Raw genomic sequence first — 27437 nt, forward strand, 5'->3', positions numbered from 1 at the left:
GAGAGAAAAGGTTTTAGAAAGTAAGGCAAGAATGGAGATTTGTGCTTGGGTTTGATCTTCCTTCCAGGCAAGCATCCTTGCCAGGATGAGGATTATAGCCTTGGATACACTGGGATCCTTCCAGTCCTGGAACGCTTCAGTGCCTGTAAGGGGAAAAGCTCTGGGCGCGAAGCCGAGGTTCGAGTGCATTGGGGAGCTCCCACCCGTGGGCTGTTGATGCAAAGCCACTGGCTCAGCAGGAGCTGCCCTCAGTCACACTTTGGTTTGTTGCACCCCCTTATTTTTTACCTCTACCCATGGAAACGCTGGTTGGATTTGCAGTCTTGTTGCCCACAGACTCAAAAAAAAACAAACCACAAAATACCTTGCCTGTGTGGGCTGTGCCTTGCTTGATGCTGGAGACCAGTGTGGGCACCCCCGGCTATTTTGGACCGGCGCTCGCTCCCCTCGCCAGACCTTGCCTGGTTCTCGCCGTGTTGGTGACACCGTGCAGGTGGAGATGTGGGTGGGTGCATCCTGGACAAAAGCATCCTTCTGGCCCTGGCTAGACACATCTCTGCTGGGCTGAGGGATTCCCCAGCGGGACAGGCTGCTGAGAGGTTTTTCCAGTACCTCGTACAATTTTGGGACTCCCCCATGAAAGGCAATGAGACACTGGGGAGAGAGAGAGCACCAGCAGTTTGGGAAGCCCCGATACCCAAGTCCTTTGGTTGGTGCAGGACTCAGCCTGCCTGGAGGTCCCTGGGGAAGGGACAGCTCTGGGCTGGCGGGGTGGCTGGCCTGCGCTGGCCTGAGATCTCAAAAAACTACACCTGATTTCTCAGCCGAGTCCCCAGGCTTGGGTCAGTCCAGTTCCCTATTCCAGTGAGAACTGCGGAGCTTGGCCAGGCTGAGCCCTGGGGACTGGGAGCAGGTTACAATCCCTCCGCCTGGCTGTGGGTCCAGTGCTGCTCCCAGGCAGGACTGGGATTGGGACTGGGATTAAGGTTAGGGTTGGGATTAAGTTTAAGGCTGGGATTGAGAGCAGGGCTGGGGGACTTCCCCTCCCATGGATGACAGCACAGGGCCCTGAGAGAAGTCTCAGCCCGGCCTGTGACCAAGGAGCGAGTCCCTGCCCTTGTCCCTTGTTCACCCACCGCTCAAGAGCTGCCCATGAAGCTCCTGCTGGGGACACCTTCACAGCCTCCCGCCATCCTAAATGTGCTGCTGGCTGCCACAGGGACTGTGCTGTTCTCCAACCAGTCCCTCTCTCTACCTGCTGTTCCTTGCCCTGAGTGCCTCTGCAGAGTAACCAGGGCACCCACTGCCCTCCTGTGCTCCCCTGGGAGCAGACAGGGACTGCCCTGGGGCTCCTCCCAGTGGGGCTGAGATGAGTGTTTTGCTTTAGCAGCTCTCGAGTGCATCGTGGGACTGCTGGTGGATTGCTCATGGCTGGCCCACACCGGTGGTTCATCCTAATCCCAAGATCATTGAATGCTCCTGGATGCATCTCCACTTGCTGTTGGCCAAGGAGCTTGCAGATGGGCGCAGAAAGCCCAGTCCCTAATCCCTCCCTTTGGATCTCGGCCCGTTGCATTGTCTCCAGGCTCATTCTGTTCTTCCTGTTATTTCCCAACCACATATGGAGCTGCAGTGCCGCCCACCAGTGCTCTCAAACGTGCTTGTCCATGTTTAATGAAGGCATTGAGAAGCACTGAGCCCCACCACCAGCAAACTCACCATCCCCAGGTGCCATCTCCCAGGGCCAGCCAGCAAGTCCCTTCTCTTGCTCCAGTTTCCCCACTAATCACTCGTTCAACCCAGGCAGCCCTCACCCAGGTGGCTCCAGGTCAGGTGCTTTTGTTGGAAGAGGTGGATTAGAAAAAACTTCTCTCCTTTGTCCGGGAGAGCAGCTCTCCTGCACTGCTGGGTGAGTAACGCGCTCCCCACCTTCTCCTCTTTGTTCCCCACCTGCCACTTTGTCCCCAGTGAATATTTCAGCTGCGAGTCCCCTGGGGTGGGGACAGGCCCAGCGGGGACGCTGCTATCAAAGCAGGCTACCTAAAATTTCACCGTGTGCCTCTATCCCTGGGGACGCTCAAGGCAAGACGGACAGATGGAGAGCAGCCCTGTGTGTGAAGGACTTGGGGATACGGGTGGACAAAAAGCTGGACATGAGCCGGCGAAGAGCAGACAAGGCACCGGGGGCATGAAGCCCCCATGAAGCATGAAGTGGGATGCCAGAGGCACCGGACAGCCTTGCTGTCCACTGGAGCACAGGGCGCTGAGACCTGGCCTTGCTCTTCCTCCGCCCCTGCCTTGCTGTGCAGCTCGATGACAACACGGAGTGTGGCAGGGTGCAGGGAGGCAGTAGAAGGCAGGGTGGCAGGGTGGCAGAGGTGACAGGGCAGCAGGACAACCGGGCTGCGCCAGGCCGGCTCCCCACGCAGCTGCTTGTGCATCCAACCTGCTCGTTCAGGCAGATCCTTTGCTTCACAACCTGGAGTCCCGCAGAGGTGACATCTGTGCCAGCTTTGCGTTCCTGGCATCCGAAATCCACGTGTCCCTGGTTTCCTCAGACAAACAAAGCTACGCTCTCCTTCCCATGGCATCGGGGGATCCCTCGCTCCATCTTCCATCGCAGAGAAAGCCCTCCCTGCACCTCACTTTCTTTTTCCCACTGAATTTGTTCATTCCTGGAGCTCATTTCATGCTCCTTGCCAGGCAGTGCCCACCTGGGGTGGCCACCCTAGTGCAGGCGCCTGCTCCTCCTCGGGGACGCGGCTGAGCTCTCCCTGTCAGTGGCCAGGGCTGCCTGCACGGTGCGGGCAGAGGTGCTGCCACCCTGCCCTGCCTGCTCTCCTGCCCGGTGGGGCCTCCTGTAAACGGGGCGTGATGAGAAATGGCTGCTCGTGGCAGCCTCCCCTCGCTGGGACCGAAGCGGCCAGCGTCTGACCCTGAACAGGCTAAACTCGGGACAGCGGAGTCGGTGTGCTCCCCGCCTGAACGCACCCTCGCGGGGATATTTCTCCAGCTGTACATGGGTCATCCACGTGGCTGGCATTGCCCTTGCGTGGCTGGGAGCATTTCCAGCCCAACTCGCCCCAGCTCTTGGCTCCTCCCAGTTTGTGCTGGAGGTTGAGTCTCCTGAGACACCAGTGATGGGGCAGGGCTGGGCACAGGCTTCCTCAGACCTCGGCTCAATTCCCCCCCCACCACCACCCTGTGCGGCTGGGCAGAGGGTGGCAAATGTGACCCCGTGCAGAGGAGGAAGAGCCCCTCTTGCAGTGGGAAGGGATGCAAACCCCCTGCTCCATGCCGCATACGGGCTACCTGGGAACAGGGAGGCCAAGTCTGCGCAAGACCAAGGTATGGAAGACACTCACAGCTCCACTCAAATCCCGGTAGGTTCCCACCACATAAGTAACTGCCTGCCAGAAAGGGTCTTACTTCAAAGTCCCCAAAAGCAAAATAAGGATGAGGAGCACAGAAAGGACCATCCCTACCCCCACAGGGCTCTCCCAGCCCCATCTCTGCTCACTACCAGAAGAGATTTGTAGTTCCTTTTCAGTCTCTGAAGACCTCTTCTCACTGCTTGTCTAGTCAAAAAGACAAACAGGAGGCTTGGCAGATATTAAGAAAGGGATTAAGTGCAATCCAGAGAAGATCTTTCTACTTCTTTGTTAATCCCTGGTGCGGCTATACCTGTCAGGTTGCAGATGTGTGCCTCAAAAATATTGGACACATGAGAAAGGTGGCAAGGAAAGTGAGAAATAGGCAGGTATTTCCCCATGGAAACTTGAGAAGAGCCTTAAAGTCAGCAGTGATGCAGGAAGGCAGTGGAAATGATGCTCTGCAGATCCTCAGAGCCAAGGCTATGGTCTCCTGCGGTATTAGCAGCAGCAGCAGTAAAGGGGAATAATTTTTTCACATAAATCAGTATACTAATGTCTCAGAATTGATCGACACAGGTTTTCCAGAGGTTAAATGCTTGATGAATTGAAGTGAGGAGGTAGACACACCTGCAAACACTCACAGGTTGAACACAGCGGTCCTGCGGAGAAGCCCTGCACTGCAGTGATGGGCACCGGCCAGGCAAGGGTCACTCTTTGTGCCTCTATTTACCCATTTTCTTCCCCAGACTCTGCTTTGGACACTGCTTTGGGGGACAAAACTGGAGCTCGTGCCTGGCGGGACCTCCAGCGGCAGAGCCTCTGCGACACAGCAGCACGTCGGGGCCAAGGGCCCCCAACCACAAGCCTTTGGCACAGGCTGGGCCCCTCGAGCGCCTCTGCACACTGGTACCGCGGCGGTGGCGGGGAGCTCTGCGGAAACCCCAGCGCTGGGGCAATGCGTGTTCCGTGCAGGGCAGCTGTGAGCGGCAGAAGAAGTGGCTTGCTTTGAAAAAAACCTAAAAAGTGAGACAGGCTGCAAGCAGCTGAAGTGTGACCCTCCAGCCTGCAACCCAGCTGGGTTGGAAGCTGCGTCCTCCTTCAGCCTCCTCTCCTTGGTGATATCTCCTTGTTTATTATTTTGTTCACTGTTTTATCCCTCTGTGTAAGCAAGCTCAGAGCCAGGGGCCCAACCTTCCTTGGCTCGTTGCTCTACGTGGAAACACATTACATTATTCACTTGTGACCATATTAAAAACAATCTCAATATATATCTGGACTCCTCAGGGCTGTCACAAACTCCTTGTAATGATTAAAAGCAGTAATATATTCATAGCTTTGGGTGAGACACTTCCTTGGAGCTTTTTGTTACTCAGGGTGTTCTCACATCCTACTGAACCCATTTCTGGGCTAAGCCCCGGGGCAAGGGTGATGCTTTGGTGGGGCAGGATGGGGCTGAGTCCTGGGTCAAGGACAACGCCTGGTGGGGGGAGAGGATGGGACTGATCCTGGGCACAGAGGCTATGCCTGGGGAGGAGGGACAGGTTGGGGCTGAGCCAGAGGTGGAAGTGAGCAGGACAAGGCTGATCCCAGGGCAGGAGTGATGCCCACGGGTGGAGATGGGGCTGATCCTGGGGCAGGAGTGATGCCCGCAGGTGGAGATGGGGCTGATCCCGGGGCAGGAGTGATGCCCATGGGGGGAGATGGGGCTGATCCCGGGCAGGGGCGATGCCCGGGGCGGGGGGGGGGGGGGGCGGGGAGGACGGAGCCGAGCCCGGGGCAGGGGCAGCCGCGGGACCCGCAGCCCGGGGCCGGCCCCCCGCAGCCCGACGGAGCCCGGTGTCCCGCCCGGGTGGGCCGGGGCGGCGGTGACTCAGCCGGGAGAGGCGGGCGAGGAGGAGGAGGAGGAGGAGGCTGCGGGGGAGGAGGAGCAGCAGGAGCCGCCGCAGCCGCCGCGGAGCCGCTCACCTGCCCCTGCTCCAGCCCCGCCATGGCCCGCCGGGTCGCCGCCGTCCTCCTTCTCCTTGCCCTCGGCTGCCTCCTGGGCATCCTCCTGCTGTGCCTCGGCTCCGGGGACACGCGGGGCCCGCCGGGCTTCAAGGTGAGCGGGGCCGGCACCGGGGGCACCGGGCACGGAGGGGACCGGGAACAGCGGTCACCGGGGGTACCTGGGCTACCGGGGGCTGAGGGAGCCGCTGTGGGCATCCTGATCTGCGGGATGCCCGGTGCGGGAGAGCCTCCGGCATCCAGGGGATCCCCGGCGTCACGGGAAGCCACCCGGGGCTGGGGGAGGGGGGGTGTCCCCGAGCTGCGGGGTGGGGGTGGCAGGGTCCAGCAGCGAGGCACCGAGCCCCCCCCCCCCCCCCCCCGACTGTGGGGACACCCAGCTGCCCAGCCCCACAGCCTCAGACCTGCTCTTCGAGAGAGGAATCTTTTGGACACACTAAAAAATAGCGGTGGCATGTCTGGCTGCGCCTCCCCCGAGCGAAAGCAGCCGTGTCAGCATCTGCTCCCGCGGCTGTGTCGGGGGCCGGGGTCCCCCTGCGCACCCCAGTGTCACCCTGCGTTCCTGGGCTCCAACTGCATCGTCTGAGCCAGCGCTGCCGCAGGAGAGATGCACTTCCCTATGAAAACAAGCTGCGTTTTGTTTCTTTTTCATTGTAAATTCAGATGCTGAAAGAAGTTCCCAACCAATTTCTTGTTGGCCAAGTCCCCCAGTTGACTCTCTTGCAGCCCAAGTCTTTTGTTTTAAAAAAGTCTTTTTGGGGGTTGGTTGGTTGGGTTTTTTTGGTTGGTTTTTTTTTGGTGTTTTTTTTTTTTTTTTCTAGTGACAGACGGATCTATTCCATGGGGAGCAGGCTCTTGTCCTGGGAAATGGTTCATCCAAAACCCCCTTTTTCTCCTCCCAAGCAATTGTCTTGGAAACTTTCTGAGCCAGCCTGAATGCCAGATGTGTTGCCTTCTCTCCGGGTTTGTCAGATGTAATGAAGATTAGGTTGAGAAAATGAGCTGGCTTAGCCAAGATGATATTCACTGCTGTTAGTATAACTAGCAATGATTAACTCTTTCCCTGTAACACCTTTTTTTGCCGTGCATTGCCACGTGCTGGGGCGTATTGAGCAGTGCCTGCAGCTGGTTTCAAAACGGATTTTCTCTTTGCACATAGGGGAATTAGGCGGATTGCTGCTGAAAGCCCTATGTGCTGGGAAGTCTTTTCTCCTCCTGGTTCCAAGCTGGAGATTTGCTTTTAAGCCAGGTGCATTCCCAGAAATCTAGTTTTTGAGCCTTTTTGTGCTTTTTCCCTCTCCGGGTGGTAGTACCTTCCAGTCTGCAGGCAGCGGTGAGGTTTGGGGCTGAGAATCCCCGAACGCTCATGTGGGTCCTGGCCCTGCTCCACCTGAGGCTGCACCGCCCGGCCCTGGGACCTGAGGTCTTGCATCTTTCCTGGATGTGCCAAACACATGTGAGGTGCAGCGCGGTGTGTGTGGTGAGGCACTGCCCACCGGAGCTCAGCACCGGTGCAACGGCAGTGCCTGTTCCCATGGGGCTGGCACCAGGAAGGCAGCGAGGAGGTTTGCTCTTTCACAAAGGTCGGGGCTGTTCCGGGGCTGCAAAGCTTTGTCTTAATCTAACTCAGCCCAAAATATGCTGACATGATTTAGAGGAGGTTGGTCCTGCTTTGAGGGACCCCGGGCACATCCTCCCCACCCGCCTGGGAAAGGCACGGTCCTTGCTGGTTCAGTCGATTGTAGCAGCAGCTGCTGGGTGATAGCACTGTTCACTGCTGAGCTACAGCTCCACATCTTCCCTTTCCAGCTCCTTTGCTTGGAATATAGCCCTAAAAATACCCTGGATTCTTTATCTTGCTGCCAGAGGGAGTGATCCCAGGAGTGCGGCGTTTTCCTTCCCTCGTGGGTCTGCAGCGGAGTGTAGAGCACCGCTGCCTGATAGCTCGGAGCTGTTCCCTTCTCTTGACAACCCTTCTTTTGGCAAATCTTTTCACTGGCCGTTACAAAACCCGCTGGGCTTTTTCTCTACCAGCCATCCCAGGGGAACTGTAGCTCCTAAGGTGGGAAGGAAAGTCATCATAACCCACTGCAGACCTGAGGGTCCCACAGATCTCACTGTCCTCAAAGGAGGTGGGGCGTTGTGGGACTGGGCTGAGCCCCTGCTGCACTGTGGGGCCGCCCAGAGAGCCTGTGGGGTGGGGAGCTGGAGGCTCAGGCACAGCCATGGGGCATGGTGCCATGCTGCAGCGAGTTGGGCAGTTCTCAGCGTCTCCCTCTGCCTCCTCCCCTGGTGTGTGGGATGTTTCTGGGCAGAGCCGTGCACTCACCAGGAGACATGAGCCCTACTCCTGTCTTCGCTGCCCTGTGGCCTTTGGGGACATCCCTGCCCTCTGTGTCCCCTCTGCGGGGGCTTCAGGACTGAGCAGCCCTGGCTTGGGCTGGGCTGAGCGGTGCTGTGGTGGGGCAGAACCTATGGGGCCATGGGTGACCAGGACACAGTGGGGCTGGGGCAGCACAGGGACATTGTCCCAGTGAGAGGCCGCACTGGGGATCCCCGTGTCCCCCAGCCCTGCAGAACCACCAGGATCTGCTCAGGGGATCCTGTTGTCAGAAAAATCCATCATCCCTGTGCTACCAGGAGATGCTGGGGTTGTGGACTGTCCCACGGGCTGGGGCCAGGACCACGAACATGTGTGCAATGCCCCGCCAAACCCCGAGGCACCAGCAGCTGAGCGTGCTGGGGCAGATGAGAGTGATGGTGGGAGCCAGGCACCAGCACAGGAGTGTGCCAGGACATCCTTGTGTCCCTCCAGCCCTCATTTCCAGCCTGCTCGTTGGCAGGCATGGGACACATCAGCTGGAAGAGCTGAGGGCAGTGCTTACATTGCGAATCACTAATGAGATGGGCTTTCAGCTGTGTTTCTCCCTCCCTGGGCTTCCTGTCTGTAGGGCCCCTGCAGATGAGCTGCCTGTGCCACCCACGTGGCTGTGAGCCCACAGCTTGGCCACGGGTGGAGCCCGCATGGCAGCTCGCTCTGCGCTGGGTGATGCAGTGGCTTCGATGCCCGGGCAGAGGGGCTGGGACAGGGACAGGAGCTGGGACAGCGGCTGGTCCCATCACAGCCCTACTGTGGGTGGCCCCATCCCCGATTCCTATGCAGGTGCTGGAGGCGTGTGTGCACCCTAGGGTCTGGAGGAGGGGACGGGACCTCTCCTTCATCCCTGCGGACCCTCTTGGCCATCCAGGTCTGCCTTAGCCCCTGTGTGCACACGCGCCTGTGCACGTGGCTCCCACCCCTGCTCACTGCCACCAGCGCCACTGGGGAGGACGGGACAGGCTGGGGTGCAAAACCCCGTGTCCCCTGGGAGCGGGGCAGAGGGGGGTGGCGCGAGGCAGTGGTGGCTCCTCTCATGCCGGCAGCCAGGGAGCCAGCCGTGGCGTCGGCGGCTGGCTGGGCGCCGGGCACTCCCTGCGCCTGGCAGCGTCCACCGCGCTGCGGCGGTTCATGTTGCCGCATGTCATTACCTCGGCTGGGCCTGAGCGCTGCTGCCTCCACCACTGGGGCCAGGCCACCACTGGTCAGGGGGTCCCACAGACCATCCCTCGCTGTCTCAAAGACCATCTTTGCTGCTCCACACCTGGCAGCGATGGGCTCTGCCCACCCGGACGCCGGATCCCAAAGGAGACACCCCCACCCCGACCCACTGGCGTTGGCAGCAAAAGGGCACCAGAACGCGCTTGCGTGGGGCGGCTGGTTCTGCAGCCTGCCCCGATGCTGTCACTGTCACCCTAAATGTGACACGTCCGCGCGGTGCGGGGTCGGCGCCCCTCGCTGCCAGCCACCCTGCGCTGGTGGCAGAGCCACAGTTGCAGCCATGTGTGCTCCGCTTCCCCGGGCCTGAGCAGGCAGTGCCGCTGCCCCAGGCACGCACGCACCGACACGCGTGCCCGCAGGGGTGCACGCTCGCATGCATGCCCACGCAGACCCACGCGTGCACACCCGCCTAAATGCACGTCTGCAGAGACAAACATGCACCCACGTGCACAGAAACGCGTCGGCACACCTATGGGCCTGTGCACCCCACTCGTGCACACCCACGTGCACACACCTCCCCACACCTCCACGCCTCGATGTACACTCGCGTGCATATGTCCACGCACACCCCTCCCACGCACACCCACCCCTGCAGGCACAAACACCACACGCACACATACATGCACGCACATCCATGCACATGTGCACCTACATGTGTGCATGCTGCTCCCACCGGGCTGTCCCCACCCCTGCGGTGTTCCCGGTGCTGCGGGTCATCCTCACTGCCTCCTGCTCCAGCATTTCTTAGCTCCTGCCACCCCACAGGTACCCTGGTCTCCAGCCTCGTCCCCTTCCACAGGCTGCAGCCACCCCCCCCCATGTCATCCCGGGGCTGGAAACCCCTCCCGGTGTCCCGGCTGTGCTCAGCCTCGGGTTTGGGGGTGACTTGTCCGTTTGGGGACAGTGTTGTCACCCTGCTAATGCTAATGTCACTTCAGGTGATTTCTGGAGTGGTGCAGACATGGGGTGGTGCCCTGTGAGGACACCAGGGACATCTGCATGGTGTCCGCAGGATGCCAGGGGACACACGTGGCAGAGGCGGGCAAGGGGTCTGCTGGGGTTGGACCCCGGCCCCGGGGACACCTCACGGAGATGCCAGCACCCGCTCGTGAGGGCTGGGACAGTGAAGGCGACATGCCGAAAGGACCATGGGGTGGGAGCTGGTGGTGACATGGGACAGGCAGCTTTGCTGGGGCAGCCTCAACATCCTTTATTGCTTGTGCTTTGCCTGGTGGGTGATTGCCCATCCGTCCGGGGGTGCAGGCGGTGCCCACGGGGCCCCGGGGCAGGCGAGGCAGAGGGTGCTACAGCGAGGAGGGCCTGGGGGGATACTCAGTGCCAGGGGGGACATGGCCTGTGGCACACTGAGCCAAGGAGGGGGCTGAGAGCCCCTCGAGGCTGCCCAGTGCACTGACCCCAGCACCCAGCCCAGAAATGGCCCAAACTGGGGATCCTTCTCCCCAGCTTTGTGCTTTGGAGCATCAGCTGCGGGGCAGGGGGAGGCTGTCAGAGCTCCCCCCCTCCTCCTCTCTGCAGCATTCAGCATCACCAGGAGCTGCTCCCCTACACCAGTGCTGTGGCACGCCGGCCGCAGTCTGGCCGCAGAGGGGAATTCTCCACCGGTTCCTAGCTTTTGGCCCAGAACATGGGGCAAGCCACTGACAGTTAATGGGAGCCGGGGGAGGCTGGGGGGTCACCCACTGGAAATGGTTCCCTGGGGGAGCAGGGGGCACTGCTGGTATGGGGCCATGGGTTCACGTGGGAATGGGAGGACCCATTTAAAGCGGGGACTCCAGGCGTCCCTGCCTGTGCCCTGACACTTTATTTCTTCTGCCTGAGCTGGCCAAAACCCAACCCTGCAGCCACCAGGGCTGGAGCCCGCCCTGCGGCTGGTGGGAATGGGGACAGGGATGGGGACAGGGATGGGACCAGGGACACCCAGCAGGCAGGGCTGAGGTGGCTCCTGCATGCTGGGCAGGGAGAGGAGCTGCCTGCTCCAGCCCAGGGCCTCCAGGCGGGTACCGGCAGGGCTGGCAGCAGACAGAGCCTTCGTAGGAGCCAGGTTTAAGCCTCAAGGGGTTTCACCCCCAGAGATGTTCAGCTGCTTTCCACACGCACACCCCCTCCCCAAATTTGCAGCCTCCTCTCCAGCAGCGAAGCAGCTCCAGCAGGGCGCGGATGGGGCCAGCGCAGGCAGCCCCGAGCCCCTGGGTGATGGCGGGGGGGGGGTGATGGGCAGAGGGGTCCGACTGGGGGGGGCTGAAGGCAGTACAGGGCGTCCCCTCCCTGGGAGCTGGGTAACCTTGTTTGGCAGGAGGGAGCGGGGTTATTTATAGCCGGAGAATGGCAGAGCCATACAAGGGCAGGAGGGATGAGGTGCCTGGCTGCCCTTCTTTGGCGAGCTGCATCCCTGAGGGGCCACTCCCAGGTGTTGTCCCCATGTCCCCCTCCCCGCTGGCCCCAGGGACCCCCTGGCACGGCTCAGCACAGGTGCCCACTGGCCACGAGTGATGCTGTGGGGAGACAGGAGCAAGCGGGGGTGTGGGGGGCGCTCGAGGAGGCAAGGGGGTCCCTATGCCCAAAATGCCAGACCCCCTGTGCTGTGTCCGGCGGTGTCTGGGGGTGGCTGGTGTCCCCGGCGGGGGAGAACACCCGCTCCCAGCCGCACCCTGGGCAGGGGCCCGCGCAGGCAGATGTGGGCAAGGCCATGGCCATGCTGGGCTGAGCAGCGCTCGCCACTGCTGGATGATGCTCCCGAAGCTGCTGGGGAGGGCACTGGCAGGGCAGGATCGGCTGGGTACAGCGGGTTGTTGAGCCCCAGTGCCTTCCCTCAGGGTGGTCTGGGGCAGCTGGGGGGGTCTCCAGCCTCTGGCCTGACCCGCTGCCTCCCCCTCCCCACAGTATGGCATCGTGCTGGACGCCGGGTCCTCCCACACGGCCATGTTCGTCTACAAGTGGCCTGCAGACAAGGAGAATGACACCGGGGTGGTCAGCGAGCACAGCATGTGCGACGTGAAGGGTAAGGGCTGTCCCAGTCCCCGGGAGCCGGTGGCTGGTGGCAGGGCCCGTCAGGTCCCCTGCGGGCAGATCGTGACCATGCAAAGTGCCCCTGCCATGCTCAGCTGCCTCCCTGTGTACTCACCAGTGCAGTGAGGTGTTTTAAGGGGTCCACCTCTGTTCCCTAAACCTCCCCCATCTCCCCCCAAGGCTTGAAGCTGTGCATGATTGTGGTTTATCTTTTCCTGGCATGCACTGAACCACCAGGAAACAATTCAGCTCCCTGCCTAGCCCAGCGAGGGATGGTGTTTTTTTTTTCTCTATTTAAGCAACCTTTCCCCATCTGTCAGGCAGTGGGGGATGCGGCGGGGGCCGGGAGATGTGGCTGGACTCTGGGTGGCTCCATGCCCACCGAAACCTGCAGCACCTGCCTTTTGAACAGCCTGGGAAGGGCAAAGCTGCCCACTGAGAGTCTTCCCACCGAACATCTTCCCACCAAGCACCTTCCTACCATCTGCAGGGAGCAATGCTGTTTCCTCTCCCCAGGTCCTGGCATCTCCAGCTACAGCTCCAACCCTCCGGCTGCCGGGACAAGCCTGGTGCACTGCCTGAACCAGGCTCTGAGAGACGTGCCCAAGGACAAGCACGCGGGCACCCCCCTCTACCTGGGTGCCACGGCCGGCATGCGCTTGCTCAAGTGAGTGCTTGCTCTGGCCATGCCAGCTGCCTGGTCTCAAATGCTGCGGGGGGGGGGGGGGGGGGCCTGCCATGTCACCCTGCCATCTCACCACCCATGATGGGTGGAGATGGCAGAGGACAACTCCAACATCTCCCCTTTGCCAGGCAAAGCTCCTAACCCTCCCAGCTGCCCAGCTCCATGTCCCTTGCAGAGGTACTTGGGCCTTCCAGAGCAGGAGATGCTCTACAGGGCACAGCCAGCACATCCCTGGCTGGAAAGAGGCCAGCGTGGGGCCAGCACTGGGATTAACCCACCTAGTCTTTTTGGCGAGCCAGGAGGAATGTCCCCCTGTACCCATTGCCATTACCCCCTGAAAAACACACAGAGGAGGGAGTCGTGCCCACCTCACCCAGCCACGGGGTATGGCCGAGGAGGGAGATCACCTCCATCCCTGCTGCCTGCCTCCTTCTCCAGCAGAGAGAAGGGGAATTAGGGGAGTATTTTCAGGGGGACATCGCTACAGGCACTTGGGGGAGGACCCACTTTCCTCCCACCCCGCGTGCCGTGATGGGGCTGGGCCCCAAGGGCTGTGCGGGCAGCGGGGGCTCCGCTCATGGCACCCTGGTGCAGCCCTGACACTGTGCCCTCTTGCTTGGCCCGCAGCATCGCGAACCCACAGGCTTCGGACGCCGTCCTCAGTGCCGTGGCGGCCACGCTGAAGTCGTACCCCTTCAATTTCCGGGGGGCAAAGATCCTCTCAGGGGAAGAGGAAGGGGTCTTTGGCTGGGTCACCGCAAACTACCTCCTGGAGAACTTCATCAAGGTGGGCAGGGGAGCATGGCACCCAGCGGGGACGGCTGTGGTGGCCAGGCTGTCCCGCAGCTCATCACATCCTTACACCCTCTCCTGTCTCCCTTGCTCAGCGCGGGTGGCTCGGGGAATGGATCCAGCCCCAGAAGAAGACCTTGGGGGCCATGGACTTTGGGGGAGCTTCCACACAGATCACCTTTGAAACCAGGGACACCATCGAAGACCCCAGAAATGAGGTGATGCTGAAGTTGTATGGCCAGGCGTACAAAGTGTACACCCACAGCTTCCTCTGTTACGGAAGGGATCAGGTCCTCAAGAGGCTGCTCTCAAAGCTTCTCCAGGTACCAGCATGTGCTTGATGGGGATGCCAGCTGTCATCACCCTGCGGTTGCCCCCTCACCCTGCTATTTTCACAGGGGAGTCCCCCAGCCCCGGCTCTAGGACAGCCCCGCGGGGCCAGCTGCACACCTTTCCCGGCCAACTTCTGGGTTTTGCCCCCTGATCCTCTCCCATGGTCCCCAGGCTTCCTGCTGCCCTCTCCATAAGATGTTGCACCCCTTGGCCAGAGCCGGGATGTCCCAAGTCATCTCAAGACGCTTGTGGCAACTGCCAGCTCTGTGTCCCACTCCCCAAGTTCCTCCACATCTCCCTGGCAGGGACATGGAGGCAGGCAGGCAGCAGTGCCAGGACAGCCATGCAGCACAGGGGAAACTGGGGCTATGGCATGGCTCACATGTCCCATGTGTCACTTCTCCGACAGGCTGGGAGCTACCAACCTACTGTCCACCATCCCTGCTGGCCCACGGGCTATGACAAGAGCCTGTCACTGAGCAGCGTCTACGACAGCCCTTGTACAGAGAAGGAGAGGCCCAGCCTTGCCCTCAACACCACCATCACTGTGGTTGGCACCGGGAATGGCAGCCTCTGCGCTCTGCACGTCAGCAAGCTCTTCGACTTCACCACCTGCTCCTTCTCCCGCTGCTCCTTCGATGGCATTTTCCAGCCAGAAGTTTCGGGAAACTTCATTGTAAGTCCTAGCATGGATTGGGGTGGTCTCCTGGCTGCTGGGTGGGCAGGTGTCCCTGGCCCCCCAGCATCACGTGGCAGCAAAGCCAGACCCTTGGCTCTCCAAGGGCAGTTCCTTGTGCCCACAAGGCCACTCAGGGCTGCTGTTCATGGTGAGAGGGTTTTGCTCTGAGCCTGCCCCACAGCTGCCTCCTTTCCTCTGTCAGGCCTTCTCTGCCTTCTTCTACACAGTGGACTTCATCCAGACAGTGATGGGGAGACCCGTGCACTTGCCCAGCGACCTAAAGGATGCTGCCAAGACCATCTGTGCCACCAGCTGGAGCGAGGTGGGCTCTTCAGGCATGGCAGGGAGGAGAGGGCGGCTTCATGTGGGGCATCACCCAGGCTCTGAGAGCAGCCCTTGGAGGTGACTGGGTGTCCCAGCACCCATGGAGTAGGGGGAGGGTGGGTGACAGCTCCCACATGGGACCAGGAGAGGCTCAGGTGGGTATGGGCAGCACTTTGGCCAGCCAGATGCAACCACCCAGAGCTTCAGGCCACAGAAACAAAGCCTGGATCCTGCTGGCTTGACCCCTTTTCTCTGTCCCTCCATGCATCCCACCCAGCTGCTCCAGAAAGCCCCTAAGCTGGAGAACAGACTGTCGGATTACTGCGCTGTCAGCACGTTCGTTTATTTGCTGACCACCAAAGGCTACAACTTCGACAACCATTCCTTCCCCAACATCGCTTTCCAGAAGAAGGTGGGTAACACCAGAGCACATACTCCTGCCATGGTGTCTGTTTGGAGTTAGGCCAAAAAGGAGGGGAGAGATGATCCCACACCAAGAAAGAGCTGAGCAATGTGAGGAGAGAGCTTGGGGAACGAGGGCAGGATGGGACTCTCTTCCTTCTGGGAGATGCAAAAAAAAAAAAAATAGAATGAGCTGAGCTGACTGTAGGGTGGCCATGGAGTCAGGTCCTCCAGTCCTTCCTTGGCCCATGAGACACCAACCATCTTAAACAATGCTTTTCTCAGGCTTGTTGGGATCATACCTTTGCCAAGTGCCCTCACCTGCACAAACTGTGAGATGGGCAGCAAGATCAGGACTGGCCTGAGCAGATAAGATCCTGCTCCCATCAGATGAAGCCAGCTCAGCACAGGACGGCCCCTGGGTCAGCTGGACCTATGGGGAAGCGAGGGCTCAGGATGCTGTGGACTCCCCCAGATCCCTCCCCTTCATTGGGCTGACACTGAGGTGGCCCCTGGAAGGTCCCTTGAGGCCCATGGAGCTGCATTGACCAGGGTAGTGACCATGCCGTGCTGTTTCCACAGGCAGGAGAAACCTCCATCGGCTGGGCGTTGGGCTACATGTTGAACCTCACCAACATGATCCCAGCGGAGAAGCCTTCTTCCCACAAAAGCATGCTGTACAACTACTGGGTCATCCTCATCCTACTCTTTGTGGTCACCACCCTGACATCTCTGGTGACTGCCGTCTGCCTGCTCCGGCGCAGCAAGTCCAGTGCAATCTAACAGCAGGGACAGGGTGGGCCTTGTCTGCAGGACCCAGCACCATCCTTTCTGCCAGGGTCTCCATGGCCTGAACACTTGGGATGCAGCAAGTGCTCAGAGATGTCCTTCTCCAATACCTGATGTTGCCTGGCCCAGAAGGAAAGCTGTCCCTTTTTGCCCTCCCCTTGCTTTCAAGCTGCAGAAAGGGGGGGACAGAAGAGGACCCTGACCCTGCAAAAGGGCTTAAGGGTTCCCCAGTGCTACTCAGGGATAGACCCCGGAGCAGGCTTGGGATTTGGACGTTCAGACCTGGGGCATCTTTCTGCCATCAGACCTGGGCTGGAAGGGGCCAGTAAGTCAACAGCAGGATTTATGCTCATGTGCATGGGGTGGGTGGGGAGTATTACTTATGCTAGTCCTTATACCTGACTTCTCACCTGTCCCTGAAGCATCAGCCCTGCCTCCTGGGGAGTGCTGGGCATCACCCAGAGCCCATGCTGTCCTGTCCTCCTGGCCGATGCACAAACCCCATTGGCCTTCCTGAGGGCCAGATCTTAGCCTGGACTTCCACCAGCCTCAGCACAGGGGCTTTGGGTAGGGGCTTAGCAACAACCTGATGTGGGGAGCAGGCAGCTTCCCAGGTCCCGCTTCAGCAACCAAACACGGTGCCTTGCCCATTCCTGTGGTCCGTAAGCCAGTCTTGCCTTTGCCACAGCCAGAGCCTCCTCCGTCCCCCCAGCAATGGCACAAAAGGTCCCTGCGGCTCTCTGGTGCGTGGCTGTGCCAGCGCAGCGGCAATGGGCTCGCTGCGGAAGTGGGGCTTTGTGCTGCTTTAGGATTTGAGCCCTGCATCACCCCCACGACAGGCAGCTGGGAGGATGCACCTCCATTCCCAACGGAGTAAGAACAGGGACATGCAAACATGCAGAGGTTTGGTTTTGTTTGTTTGTTGTTTGGGTTTTTTTATAATCAGAAATAAACTTTGTAACCACTTCTATGGCTCTGTAGCTCTTGATCAGGCACAGGCTGGTCAAGCCTGGCTGTCCCACAGGGGTAGAGCCACTTACGGGGTCTACTCGGACACAGACACAGGTCAGGCTCAGCCTGAAGGTCTCAATCCCTTGGCGCCTGCCCAGTGCTGATGGTGTCATCAAGCTTCGTACGCTTTACCAGCCTGGAGAATCCCCCAAGACAGACGAAGGCGGGCTTGAAACCTCACTCCAGACTCAGGCCCACTTGGAGGCGGAAGAGTTTCAACCAGCCATGGTTGCAAAGTTGAGGTTTCCGAAGCGCTAGAGGTCCAGTCACCCCAAAAGCTTGAGCAGGCAGCGCTTAAGCTCTGCCCCGTTCATTCACCACTGCACACCACAGCCTCCATGCAAGGAAAACACGTAGGGAACCTCTGCTCCCAGGGGAGAGGGTCTGGTACCCAAGCAGGGCAGGAGAGCAGCCCGCAGGGTTGGCAATTTGTTTGTGCAGTCACTGGCAACTCAGAGCCACCGCGGCATGCACCCAGCCACCAGGCAGCTGTGCAGGGCCAGTCCCAACTTGTCAACCCCATCTGGAAAGAGCCTCCTGCCCCACCGCGTTCCTCCGCATACCCCAGGAGAGGAGCGGCTCCAGCGAGAGCTGCAGTTTCTCACTGCCCTCCTTGCTCTTGCAGGTGGCACAAGCTCCGCTCTCCGCTCCAGCCGAGCTCCCGGTATGCTGTGCTTGGCTTAACCCACCTGTTCCCCACCGCCACTTTGCTTCTAGCTGTTCTGGTGGCTGCTCCCTATCTCTCTGCACAGGCCAAGCGTGATTTCACTTCAGATGATGTTCTGAGCCCCCAAACCCAGTTTCCTCCCCCAGCCTCTCCTCTCCCCAGCATAGGGACTCCCTCCCGTGGTGAGGCTTGGGGATTGTCTCCAGCTCTCATGTGGAAAGACATTTTTGGTCTCTGGAGCTGAAACGCTGCTGCCCTGCTCTAAGACACCAGCTAGCTTCCAGAACCCGGGCTGGCTTTCCCCTTCTAAGAAATTCAGCTGCAGCTGAATCAGAGCTGGACATCCACCAAGAGCAGCCCGTTTGCCCTAGTCATGACTTGGAGTTTGCCATTAGGAAAAAATGAAGTAAAAGAGGCTTCTTAAATCTTCCCACATGCCCTTCTGGATGCGTGGGATTTGAGACAGGAACATTCCCTTGCCGGCTGGTTACGGACCTGGATGGACAGTCTGGGACTGGCCGGGTGGCATGCCCTGAGAGCACAGCAGGCACCGCACAGAGGGGCTCTGGGCACACGTGCACCCCTTTGCGGGGGCAGAGAGGACACCCCCCAAGGCCACGCAGCTGCAGGGCTCAGCTCAGCCCCATTTGGGCACGCGAGAAAAGCCTTGCTGCCATGGGGGCAGGGACACTGTGACCGGCTAGGCTAAAGAAACAGAGCACGCAGCAACAGCTCTGCCCTCCCACAGCTTAGCCCAGACCCGTCCATGCCTGCAGTCATTTCACAGCCCTGTGCTGTCAGATTGCGTGTGCCATGGCCTCAGACGGACCAGAACTCTCTACTCCAACTTCTACTGCAGAGGTTGCCTCAGGGTGACATTTACCACCTGCACCCCACCTCTTCCTGTCCCACCACCAGCCTTCGCTTCATCCACAATGAGTGTTTTCAGCTCGTGACTTTTATTGCGCCCCCCCCATGCATGATGTTCAGAGGCCACCTGGGGGGCAGCAACCCCTACGGTGCCTCCACCAAGCTCTCGCTGCAAGATCAACTCATCCGAGCTCCCAGGCAGTGCTACAGAGCCCACCAGGCTCGCAGGCAGCACAGGCAGGCCGAGCAGGCGGGAAGGGGTGAAGCAGGACACGGGCACAACGCGCTGTGCTCTGCTAGCTACTCCACAACGTCCCCGTACTTGTTCCTCCTCACTGGTGGTGTCACGCTCTCTCTGTCCTCTAGGCTGGGCAGATTTTCTGCAACAGAAAGAACAAGCTCCCTGGTTCCCCAACTATCCTGGAGCATTTGCCAGGGGCGGGCAGAGAACCACAGAGCCCTGGTGAAGTATTTAAAGCCTCTTCAGCTAGGCCCAGCTTTGGGAGCTCACGGTACCAGTGGGAGAACACAGCTGGCAGCCACTCCAGTTCTGCCCACTGCATGGAGCAACTGGGGTGTGGAGGGGTTTACTGCCCCCCTCTATCCCCTACCCTGTTCTTCCAGCAAACAAGCCCTTTATGCTGGCTCTTGTGAATCCACAAAACAGGCAGGGCAGCAGGCAGAAGCGAGCGCTCCTGCCACATGCCACCAGCCCTCCGCAGGTACCTGCAGTGCAGGTGATGGGCCCGGAGCGTGGAGGGACATGGGAGCCATGAGACCAGGCAGGGAACTCCGGCCACCCTAGCACTGCTGCCACCTCAGGGGCCTGCTCCCATCCCTCGGCTGCAGGGTGCCAGTGTGGGACTTATACGGGGATTTTGGCACAGTCACCAGCTCAATTAATGAGGCAGGAATGGCAAATTGTTGCAGCAGGGAAGAAACAGGCACAACAAGCCCAGGGAAAGCAGTAGGGAGAGATGTGAACGTACCTGCGGGCTGAGACACCCTACCAGCCATGGCATGCTCCTGCGGGGACTTGCCTGTCTCCAGGTAAATCCAGAAGTCGGAGCATTTCTGTGTCTCGGCTCTGGTTACCATATAGCTGGCAAGGGACCCTGCGGCTAAAGAGACCAAGATGCTCGCAAGACTGCTGGCAGCAACCACCTGCCAGCTTCTGAGCCCCAGACGGCCGTGGGGAGCAGGGATGCGACAGGAGCCAGGGGAACATCACCCCCCCAGGATAAGGACAAACAGCCCCGAGCCGGCCTGGGCAAGGGGCAGGGCTGGGCTGGCTCACCCCCGGCCAGCAGCAGGCTCCACTGCAGCTTGTACGGCAGCTTCTTGTTCACCAGCTTCTGCGCGGCGAAGGCGGCTCCGCTGCCTACGCCGAAACCCGGAGGCCGGGCGCCGTTACCGGCCACGGCCCCCGCCCGGCTGCCACCTCCCTCGCTGCCCCCGGGGAGCGGCCGGGGGACACCGGGGAGCACCGCGGGGGAGCTGGGCCGGGCCGTACCTGCCAGGAAGGCGCCGATGCCCTTCATGAAGGCGTGGGACTGGCAGGCCGCGTACTGCTGCAGCGCCTGCGGAGACACACTCAGCGCGGGGCACCGGTCCCCCGACCCCCGACACCCCCATCCCGGTACCCCCATCCCCGGCCCCCCCAGTACCCGCTCCCCCCACCGCGCTCCCCCTGGCCCCAGCAGGGCGCACCGGGTGCTTGGCGGCCACGCTGTCCTCCACCCGCCGCAGCCCCAGGTTAACCATGGCGGAGCTGGCGGCCCCGGCGCCGGGGAGGGCCCGCAGGCCTCGCCCGCCCCTTCCGGCGTTGCTGCCATGGCGGAGCCGGCCGGGCCCTTCCACCTGCTGCAGGACGGGCCGGCCCGGTACCTCTGCTACTGCTGCCCCGGCCCTGCCGGCACCGTCTAGTGAGTGCGGGACCGGGGCCGGGACCGGGACCGGGGCCGGGGCCGGGCTGGGGCCGGGGCCGGGCTGGGGCCGCTCGGCCCCAGCACAGCCTGAGCCGCCGCCTCCCGCAGTGTGACCGACGCGCTGGAGGTCTGGGCTGGGGAGCTCGGCGCCCGCCCGCCGCTCGGCTGCGTACGTACCGGGGCCGGGGCCGGGGCCGGGGTGGCGGGGCAGGCCCAGGCCCAGGCCTGGGGGCCGGGGCAGGCCCTTTCGGGACGTGCCCTCTCTTCTCCCCAGCGGTGCCTGCCGGAGGAGCACGGCACGAAGCTCAGGTGGGTGCCGCGACCGCCGGGAGCCGGCCCCTCGGCCGAGGGCTCCCCTCACCCCGGGCTCACCCGCACAGGGAGGCCTTGGGGCGGGGGGCAGCCTCGCTGAGCCTGGGCGAGGGGAAGGCCACGCTGCAGCTGCAGGAGGAGGCCCAGTGTGCGGCCCTGGATCTCTTCAAGCTGCCCATCACCGAGGCGAGGAGCCAGGTCCAGGCGCTGGTGTTTGGCATGGCAGGGCGCATCGAGAGCCTGGAGAGACGCCTGGAAGGTCCGGAGGAGGGTGGGGTGTTGGAAGAGGGTAAAGGCAGGAGGAGGGCAGGCAGTTCCCTGCCACCTTCACAGCATCATCCCCCCCCCACCCAAAGGTGCCCCAAGTTACCCGGGTCAGCCAACAATGGGGGAAGGCTTGTGCCTCCCTGGCCTTGCCCCAGGTGGTTTCTCCTCGCCGGCCCTGCGTGGACTGGCCAGGAGGGCTGAGCAGCAGAGGTGCAGCCACCTTTTTCCTGTTTCGGCTGGCCAGTTCCCCATAGCTGGCCAGGGTCTGCACTTGACCACTTTGGGCAGAAGAGGCCCTGCATGGGACCAGAGAATGCAGTGTTGTGTTTCAGTGCAGAAACACAGCCATGTCCCTATGGCCAGCACCACACCGTCATCTCTGTGTGTGGGAATCGCCTTACAGAGGTCTCTGTTTTAAGGGTCTAGGAAGATGCTGGGGCAGCGGCAGCCTGGGTTGGGAGTGTTGGTAGGAGAACATGGCTCAGTTTGGCTGTGGAGGGGAGGCAGCTTGCTGGGGCAGCCTGGGGTGCTGCATTGGGGTGTGTTGTCACAAGCTCTGGCTCCTGTCTTAGCAGTGGTGGAGACGCTGGCATCTTCCTGCAGCCCTGAGAAGAACGCTGCCCGGAGTCAGCAGCTCTTCCTGCCAGGTAAGCACTTGCCAGGGGGGCACCTCCCATGGTCCCGCTGCTTGTTTGCCTTCTCTTCCCTAGGAGGCTGCTGGTCCTGTGTCCATGTGCTCTCCGGGACACTGTGAGTCTCTTCAGCTGTGGCTGCTGTCAGCCAACCCACTGTTCTGGTGCCCTTCCCGACACAGAAGGGGCCAGGGCAGTGGCTCTCAGGGGGTCTGGGATGCTCTGTGCTCAGGACAGATGCCGGGCATTGCCAAGCAGGTTGCTTGCTAGCCTCCTGGAGGAGGTCAGGCTTGGTTGCTCTTCCAGACTGGGGGCCATGGCAGATCCACGGCTCCCTGCTCCTTTGGGAGAGGCGACCCTCATGGGGGGCTTGGCCCTTCCTCACCCACCACGGAAGCCGGGCCAGCCTGGCCGGGCTGCTGAAGGCTCACCCTGGGTGTGGAGGGGCTTGCAGGGCTGCCAAAGCAAGCGGCTGTCCTTTTGTAATCCCCATCCTGCCTGTCCCTGACCGAGGCAGGACCCAGTCCCAGGAAGAATAGGGGTGCTGGCTCAGCTTTGCCGGCCAAGAGGAAGATCCGGGGAGAGTCTCTTATTAACCCTGGCTTCAAAAGGTAACTGCTGCTCCCCAGCCGAGTGCTGGGGCTGGACTGCACAGAGATCCAATGGACTCTGCTCTGTAGCTGCATGGGAGAAGAGTGTGGGGCTTTGGGCTGTGATGCTTCTTCCATCTCCTTCTAGCAAGAAGGCACCATCTGGAGTGGACTTTGAGGACTCCTGACCTCTGCTGTCCTGTCCCCTGATGACAGCCCTACCGGAGCCTTGTCAACCACACACGTGGAGGAGGTTTCACTGCACCCTGGCCTGCTGAGCCTCTTGCGCCCAGAGAGGCGGATGGAGCAAGCAGAACCCGGAGGACTGGAGACAGTGCCTGGCAGGTCTGAGTGGGCAGCAGACCCTCAGCTGGTGCGGTGGCAGGGCTTTTGCGGGGGACAGGCGGGGCAGGGATGACAGAAGCGGTGGCTTTTTTCCCTGCAGCTCTTCCCTGCTGGCAGGGGCCACCTCTCTACCTCACTTGCCATGAATTGGTGGGGTTTTTTTAAGATTTTTGTATCGCTATGTAACAAAAAGATAGCATGTGCTTAACTTATTGCCAGTAAAGATGGTTTTAGCCAGATGGTCTCTGGGGACTGGGACAGTGCAGATGTGTCGGTCCATTGTGCCTTTCCCTTGCCCAGGAACTCTGTGGCTAATTTCAGCTGAACCTGGAGGGTCACCGCCTCAGAGAAGTTCTCTTTCCTGCCAGCTTTGTGCCAGGGGGCTGGCGGGTGAGTGGTTAGAGCCTCCCCAGCTCCCTGGAAAGCTGGGATAATGTGCCTAGTCCTTGCTAGGCACTGGGAGAGGATGGGGAGGCCAGCGCGAAGTCTTGCGAGGGAGGAAAGCTGCTGGGGTTGGTCACTCCAGGCTCACACTTGTCTCTCTTGCAAAGCTTTTATTGATTTCAGGGAGCTCTGATACATGGCTTGGACTTGCCCCGCTTCACCCCCATCCCTCTCCCAAATCTGCTCCTGAGAGTTTCCTAACAGTGGGTTCTGAGGGGGTGGTGCCTTCCACTCCCCTCACCCAGGGCGATGGGGGCTGGGCTGTGTCCACCCCGCCGTGCCAGCCCCCTGGCTCTGTTCCCAGGGCTCTGCAGGGCTGTGCTGGTTCCCCTCACCGGTGCAGCACCTCGGGGGCATCCTGTGGTGCCTGCTGCCCTGGCATAGCCCTGCCTGGGGTCACTCGCCTGGTGGGGGGCACAGTGTGCCTCTGAGGTAGGCTGAAGGGATGCCTACTGCAGTGCACTGCCCTCTCTCTGCCCTGCAGCCCTCTGTTCTGGGCAGCTTTTCCTCCCCAGCACCTGTCCTTGCCCTCAGCATCGCCCACCTTTGGTACAGATGGTGCCCGTGACTGTGGCCCCCTTGCATCCATCTGGATGCTTGAGGGATTGCAGGGCAGGTTGAGGGGGTCCTGCCCAGGCAGGGATGGTGGCACAAGAGGTGAGAAAGCATTTGCGGGCTCAGCGTGATGCAGATTGCTGCCAGCACCTGAGCCAGGGGTGCCAGTTGGGGAAATTTGGGTGCCGGGGACCGTGCTCATGTTCTCTGCCCTCCTGAGTGCATGCAGGCAGGACTGTGGTGGTTGCGGCAGCACTGGGGTGGGCACTGGCCTGCTGCCCGACCCTGGCCTTGCGCCCACCTGGGCATTTGCCCGGCTCACTGCGGCAACCGGACCACAGAGCGATAGGCTTGTATGATCTCCTCGCTGTTGGGGCAGGTGTATTTGAACTCCTTGGTTTCGCTGGCGCTGTTGAGGTACCGCCACACACCCCGCAGGTCCTTGGGGATCCCGAAACGGCGGTAATGCTGGCACACGACCTGCGGGCAGAAACGGGGTGAGCCCTTGCCCAGCCCCGTGAGCCTGTGGTCTGCCAAGGTGGGCCCCGTGGCCAGGTGGTGGCATTGATGGGCAGGAGCCAGCCAGGAAGGGTGGCAGAGGGCCAGGAGACATGCCTGGCACTGCACAAGAGTGACATCTGTGGGAAGGCACCATGCTGGGCAGGGGGCATGGGGAGGGGCGTGCCAGGGGGGCACCAGGGTGATAAAGGGGTTGGCAAAGGAGTGGGGGGTTGCTGCAGTCACCCAGGGGGAGGTGGGAGTATAGGGCCGGCGGCATCGAGAAACGAAAATCACAAGGGGAAGGGCACAGCACTGGGATGCCCCTGCTCACCTGAACGATGTTGAGCTTGGGCAGTAGGTTGCAGTCAGCTAACGTGAGCTGGTCCCCGTCGAGGAAGCGGCGCCGGGAGGCCCGGAGGTGGGGGTCGTGGTCCAGCTCGTACTCCAGTGGGGCACTCAGGTACTCGTCGAGCTTCAGCAGGGCCCGCAGCAGGCTCCGCTGCAGTGCTGCGGGGAGGGCGGCAGCACCGCTGGGTCAGGGCATGGCCCTGCAGCTCTGCTGTGGCCTCCTGCCAGCCCGTCCCTGTGCCCAGGCAGTGCCTGCCCACGCTCTCCCTGCCTTGCCCAGGCTGGTACCTGCCCCGGCCCTCCCAAGGGAGCCCTGGCAGGGCCACGCTGAGCTGGGGGGCAGGGGGCCTGGGGCAGGGGAGGGCTGGGAAGGGTCAGGGTAACCTGACCTGACTTTGGGATGATGACACCTGAGACGTTGCATGGGATGTCATCCCCCCCCCCCCCCCCCCCCCCCCGCCCAGGTCCTCACCCTCATCCTGGGCAGGCACTGGGTTCTTGATGAAGGTGGAGAACTTGTGGAAGATGTCATTCCCGGCCAGGCTTGACTCCCTGTACTGTGGGACCAGGCTGGGGAACCTGCAGGGACATGGGCACGGCTCAGGAAGGAGGCAGGGGCTGGCCCCACACCTCCTCGCCTTAGCCTGTCCTGCCTCTCTTTGGCCCCTTGCCCTCTCTCAGGGCAGTGCCAGCCACTGACATGGGGGGGCCCAGCTTGTCCTCCAGGAAGTCCTCGATGGTGACAGTGTCAGTCTTGGGCTCGTTGTTGTAGAGCAAAACAGGCAGCTGGGCACCCGGCGCGAAGTCCTTCAGCACATCTGGTGCCCTGTGGGAGATGGAGACGGATGCTGATGGCTGGCAGTGCCCAGGGCTCTGCAGGGGACTGCACATGTGTGTGTGTGTGTGTCCTGGGCAAAGGGATGAGGGGGTACCCCCAGGCTGCTCCTGCCTCAGTGTGTGCCCATGGCAGCTCTGCCTTGGAAAATGCCCACCAACGTCCCTCAGGCAGCAGTGGGCAGCTGGGGGAGTACAACAGGCTCCGTGCATCCCACAGTACCCACCCTCCACGCCCCTGTCCAACGTGTTGGGGACCCACTACCCCCCATCAGTGTGCCCTCCTTGGGATGGAGGCACCACTCACCTCTTCACATCCACGGTGGTGAGGGTGAAGGGCACCCCTTTGAGCAGCAGCACCATGAAGAGTCGCTGGCAGAAGGGGCAGTGGCCCACGCTCTCCCCATCCTCGCTTGCCTGCAGGCAGAGAGGGAGAGCTCAGCTACCCCTTCGCCCCAGCATGGCCACAGTGGGGGCAGCACTGGCCAGGCACCCCTGGTGGGTGCAGGGTGAGGGTGGCAGGGTGCATTTCACCTCTCCCTGGCCAAGCCCCAGCTGGCCACAGGCCGGTGAGAAGTGCTGGTGGCCTGTGGCACCCGCTATACCAGGCAGGGTGCCAGCCCCCAGCCCCCGCCTGCTCCCGGGGCCTCCGCGCCCCAGCCCAGCAGCCTGCGTGGCACAGCGGGCGCTGGCCATGGCACCCCAGGGTGCCCCAGCCCTGCAGTGCTGAGGAGGACGGGGCTTGTGGGCAGCGATGGCGGTGGCACCACTGTGGTGGTTGTGGCAGGGGACAGCCCAGCGCGGCATGGACTGTGCCAGTGGAAGGCAGTGGCGATGCTGGTGGCCCTGTCACCCCCAGGCAAGATCCCAGGCGGGCCCTCTCCTGCCCTGAACAGCCGGACAAACTGCCCTGGCCGGGCGGTGCCGGGGAAGGGCCCGGCAGATGCAGGCAGGCAGATGCTGCCGGTGGCTGGGCTGCTAGGCAGGGGGCCCTGGTTTGAGGGGACACCCCAGGTTGAGCACCCGCAGCACCCCCATGCCTGCAGGGCAGGCAGCAGCATGCTGTGCCCCGGAGAAGAGCCCCGAGCTGCCCACTGCCTGCCCAGGGCCCCTCGTCTGGGCACTGCGCTGGGCAGGGGCAACTGGGCCACCCCAGCCCGGCAATGCCGGGGTGTCACCCAGAGGTGCCCACCAGCCTGGGCATCCCAGGCCCCCATGACCCCCCTCACCTTGACAAAGAGCTGGATTTGGGGTTTCTCGGCCATGCTGTGTGGCGGCTGCTGGCGGAGTGGTGGCTGTGGTGCGAGTGCCGGAGCCGCGGCCCCTCCCAGCCCACATTCCTCCCTGGGGTGCACCCGCTCCCACCCACGCCTGGCCCCACGGCACAGCCGGGGACGCCCTGCCGTGGGGCCCCGGCCACCGCTGCTGCTGCCAGCCTGGGTGCCTGGCAGCATCGCCAGCTGTGACAGCTCCTGCCTGCGCTGCCTGCGCCCTGGGGAGGCTTCGTGTCCCCAGCCAGCCCCACCGCCCACCCTGGAAGATGCCAAGTGCTGCGTACAGCCCTGTGTTGTGCCCAGCTCCCTTTGCCCGTGCAGGCTCCTGCCCTCCCACCCCGGGGCACCCCGGTGAACCCCTTCCTCAGCCCTTGCCCAGCCTGGTCCCTCCCTCCCCAGGCACCCAGCCCTGGCACTCCCTCCCACCAGCAACCATGCAGCCTCGCTGGCTCCAGTTACTATTTTTTATTTAAAACGATCATTTTTATTTTTTCACATTTCATCTTTTTTTTTTTTTTCTTTTGCTAGCAATGTACAGGCTCCTCCAAGGTGTCCCCACCCCTTGGGGTGCCCCATGCCTGGGGCTGTGCGTGGCACCAGCGCTGTGCCCGCAGCTGGTGGCCAAGGACGTGCAGAGGGAGGGGATGGGAGAAGCGGGGCCAAACTCAACAAAGCAAATCATGTTAAGGCAGCGGCCACCCCTGCCCCGGGGGCGATGCCCTCCCACTCCCACCTTGCTGCCACCCTCAGGGTGCCCCCAGCAGTTTGCGCCTGGGCAGCCCCAAGCCCAGGGCAGGGAGGCCACCGTGGCCACCTAGGCTGTGTGGGCACACAAGCATATCCATTGACCAT

The 27437-nt window shown here is 61.6% G+C and overlaps 4 protein-coding genes across 5 annotated transcripts; 2 read left to right on the forward strand and 2 right to left on the reverse strand.

Moving 5' to 3' along the window:
* Positions 1–5361: 5361 nt before the first annotated feature.
* On the forward strand, positions 5362–16049 carry ENTPD2 (ectonucleoside triphosphate diphosphohydrolase 2; the record flags this gene model as incomplete). Its single annotated transcript, XM_082492436.1, has 9 exons — positions 5362–5472; positions 11878–11995; positions 12520–12670; positions 13316–13475; positions 13576–13803; positions 14223–14489; positions 14695–14814; positions 15094–15228; positions 15801–16049. 9 exons carry the CDS (start codon positions 5362–5364, stop codon positions 15999–16001), a joined length of 1491 nt encoding a protein of 496 aa, XP_082348562.1. The 3' UTR covers positions 16002–16049.
* A 2581-nt stretch (positions 16050–18630) lies between these two features.
* Positions 18631–20357, reverse strand: TMEM141 (transmembrane protein 141). 2 transcript variants are annotated; one of them, XM_082492586.1, is made up of 5 exons: positions 20266–20357; positions 20069–20135; positions 19853–19936; positions 19545–19676; positions 18631–18935 (listed from the first exon to the last, which is right to left on the reverse strand). In XM_082492586.1, exons 1-5 carry the CDS (start codon positions 20317–20319, stop codon positions 18856–18858), a joined length of 417 nt encoding a protein of 138 aa, XP_082348712.1. In that variant the 5' UTR covers positions 20320–20357; the 3' UTR covers positions 18631–18855. The 2 variants fall into 2 exon arrangements, with proteins under 2 accessions (XP_082348712.1, XP_082348713.1); XM_082492587.1 differs by having other exon boundaries at positions 19596–19676; positions 20266–20338.
* A 31-nt stretch (positions 20358–20388) lies between these two features.
* Positions 20389–22883, forward strand: PAXX (PAXX non-homologous end joining factor; the record flags this gene model as incomplete). The annotated part of the gene is given in 7 exon segments (XM_082492588.1): positions 20389–20480; positions 20592–20652; positions 20758–20802; positions 20805–21054; positions 21638–21709; positions 22212–22305; positions 22433–22883. Coding segments are annotated over 7 exon segments (654 nt in total). The 3' UTR covers positions 22473–22883.
* A 1063-nt stretch (positions 22884–23946) lies between these two features.
* On the reverse strand, positions 23947–26635 carry CLIC3 (chloride intracellular channel 3; the record flags this gene model as incomplete). The annotated part of the gene is made up of 6 exons (XM_082492630.1): positions 26541–26635; positions 25619–25728; positions 25178–25303; positions 24950–25056; positions 24461–24636; positions 23947–24108 (listed from the first exon to the last, which is right to left on the reverse strand). The coding sequence occupies exons 1-6, from the start codon at positions 26574–26576 to the stop codon at positions 23947–23949; spliced, it is 717 nt and encodes a 238-aa protein (XP_082348756.1). The 5' UTR covers positions 26577–26635.
* Between the last annotated feature and the right edge of the window lie 802 nt (positions 26636–27437).

The sequence above is a fragment of the Vanellus vanellus genome (genome assembly GCF_965231255.1).
Source record: "Vanellus vanellus genome assembly, chromosome: 18".
Lineage (NCBI taxonomy): Eukaryota > Metazoa > Chordata > Aves > Charadriiformes > Charadriidae > Vanellus > Vanellus vanellus.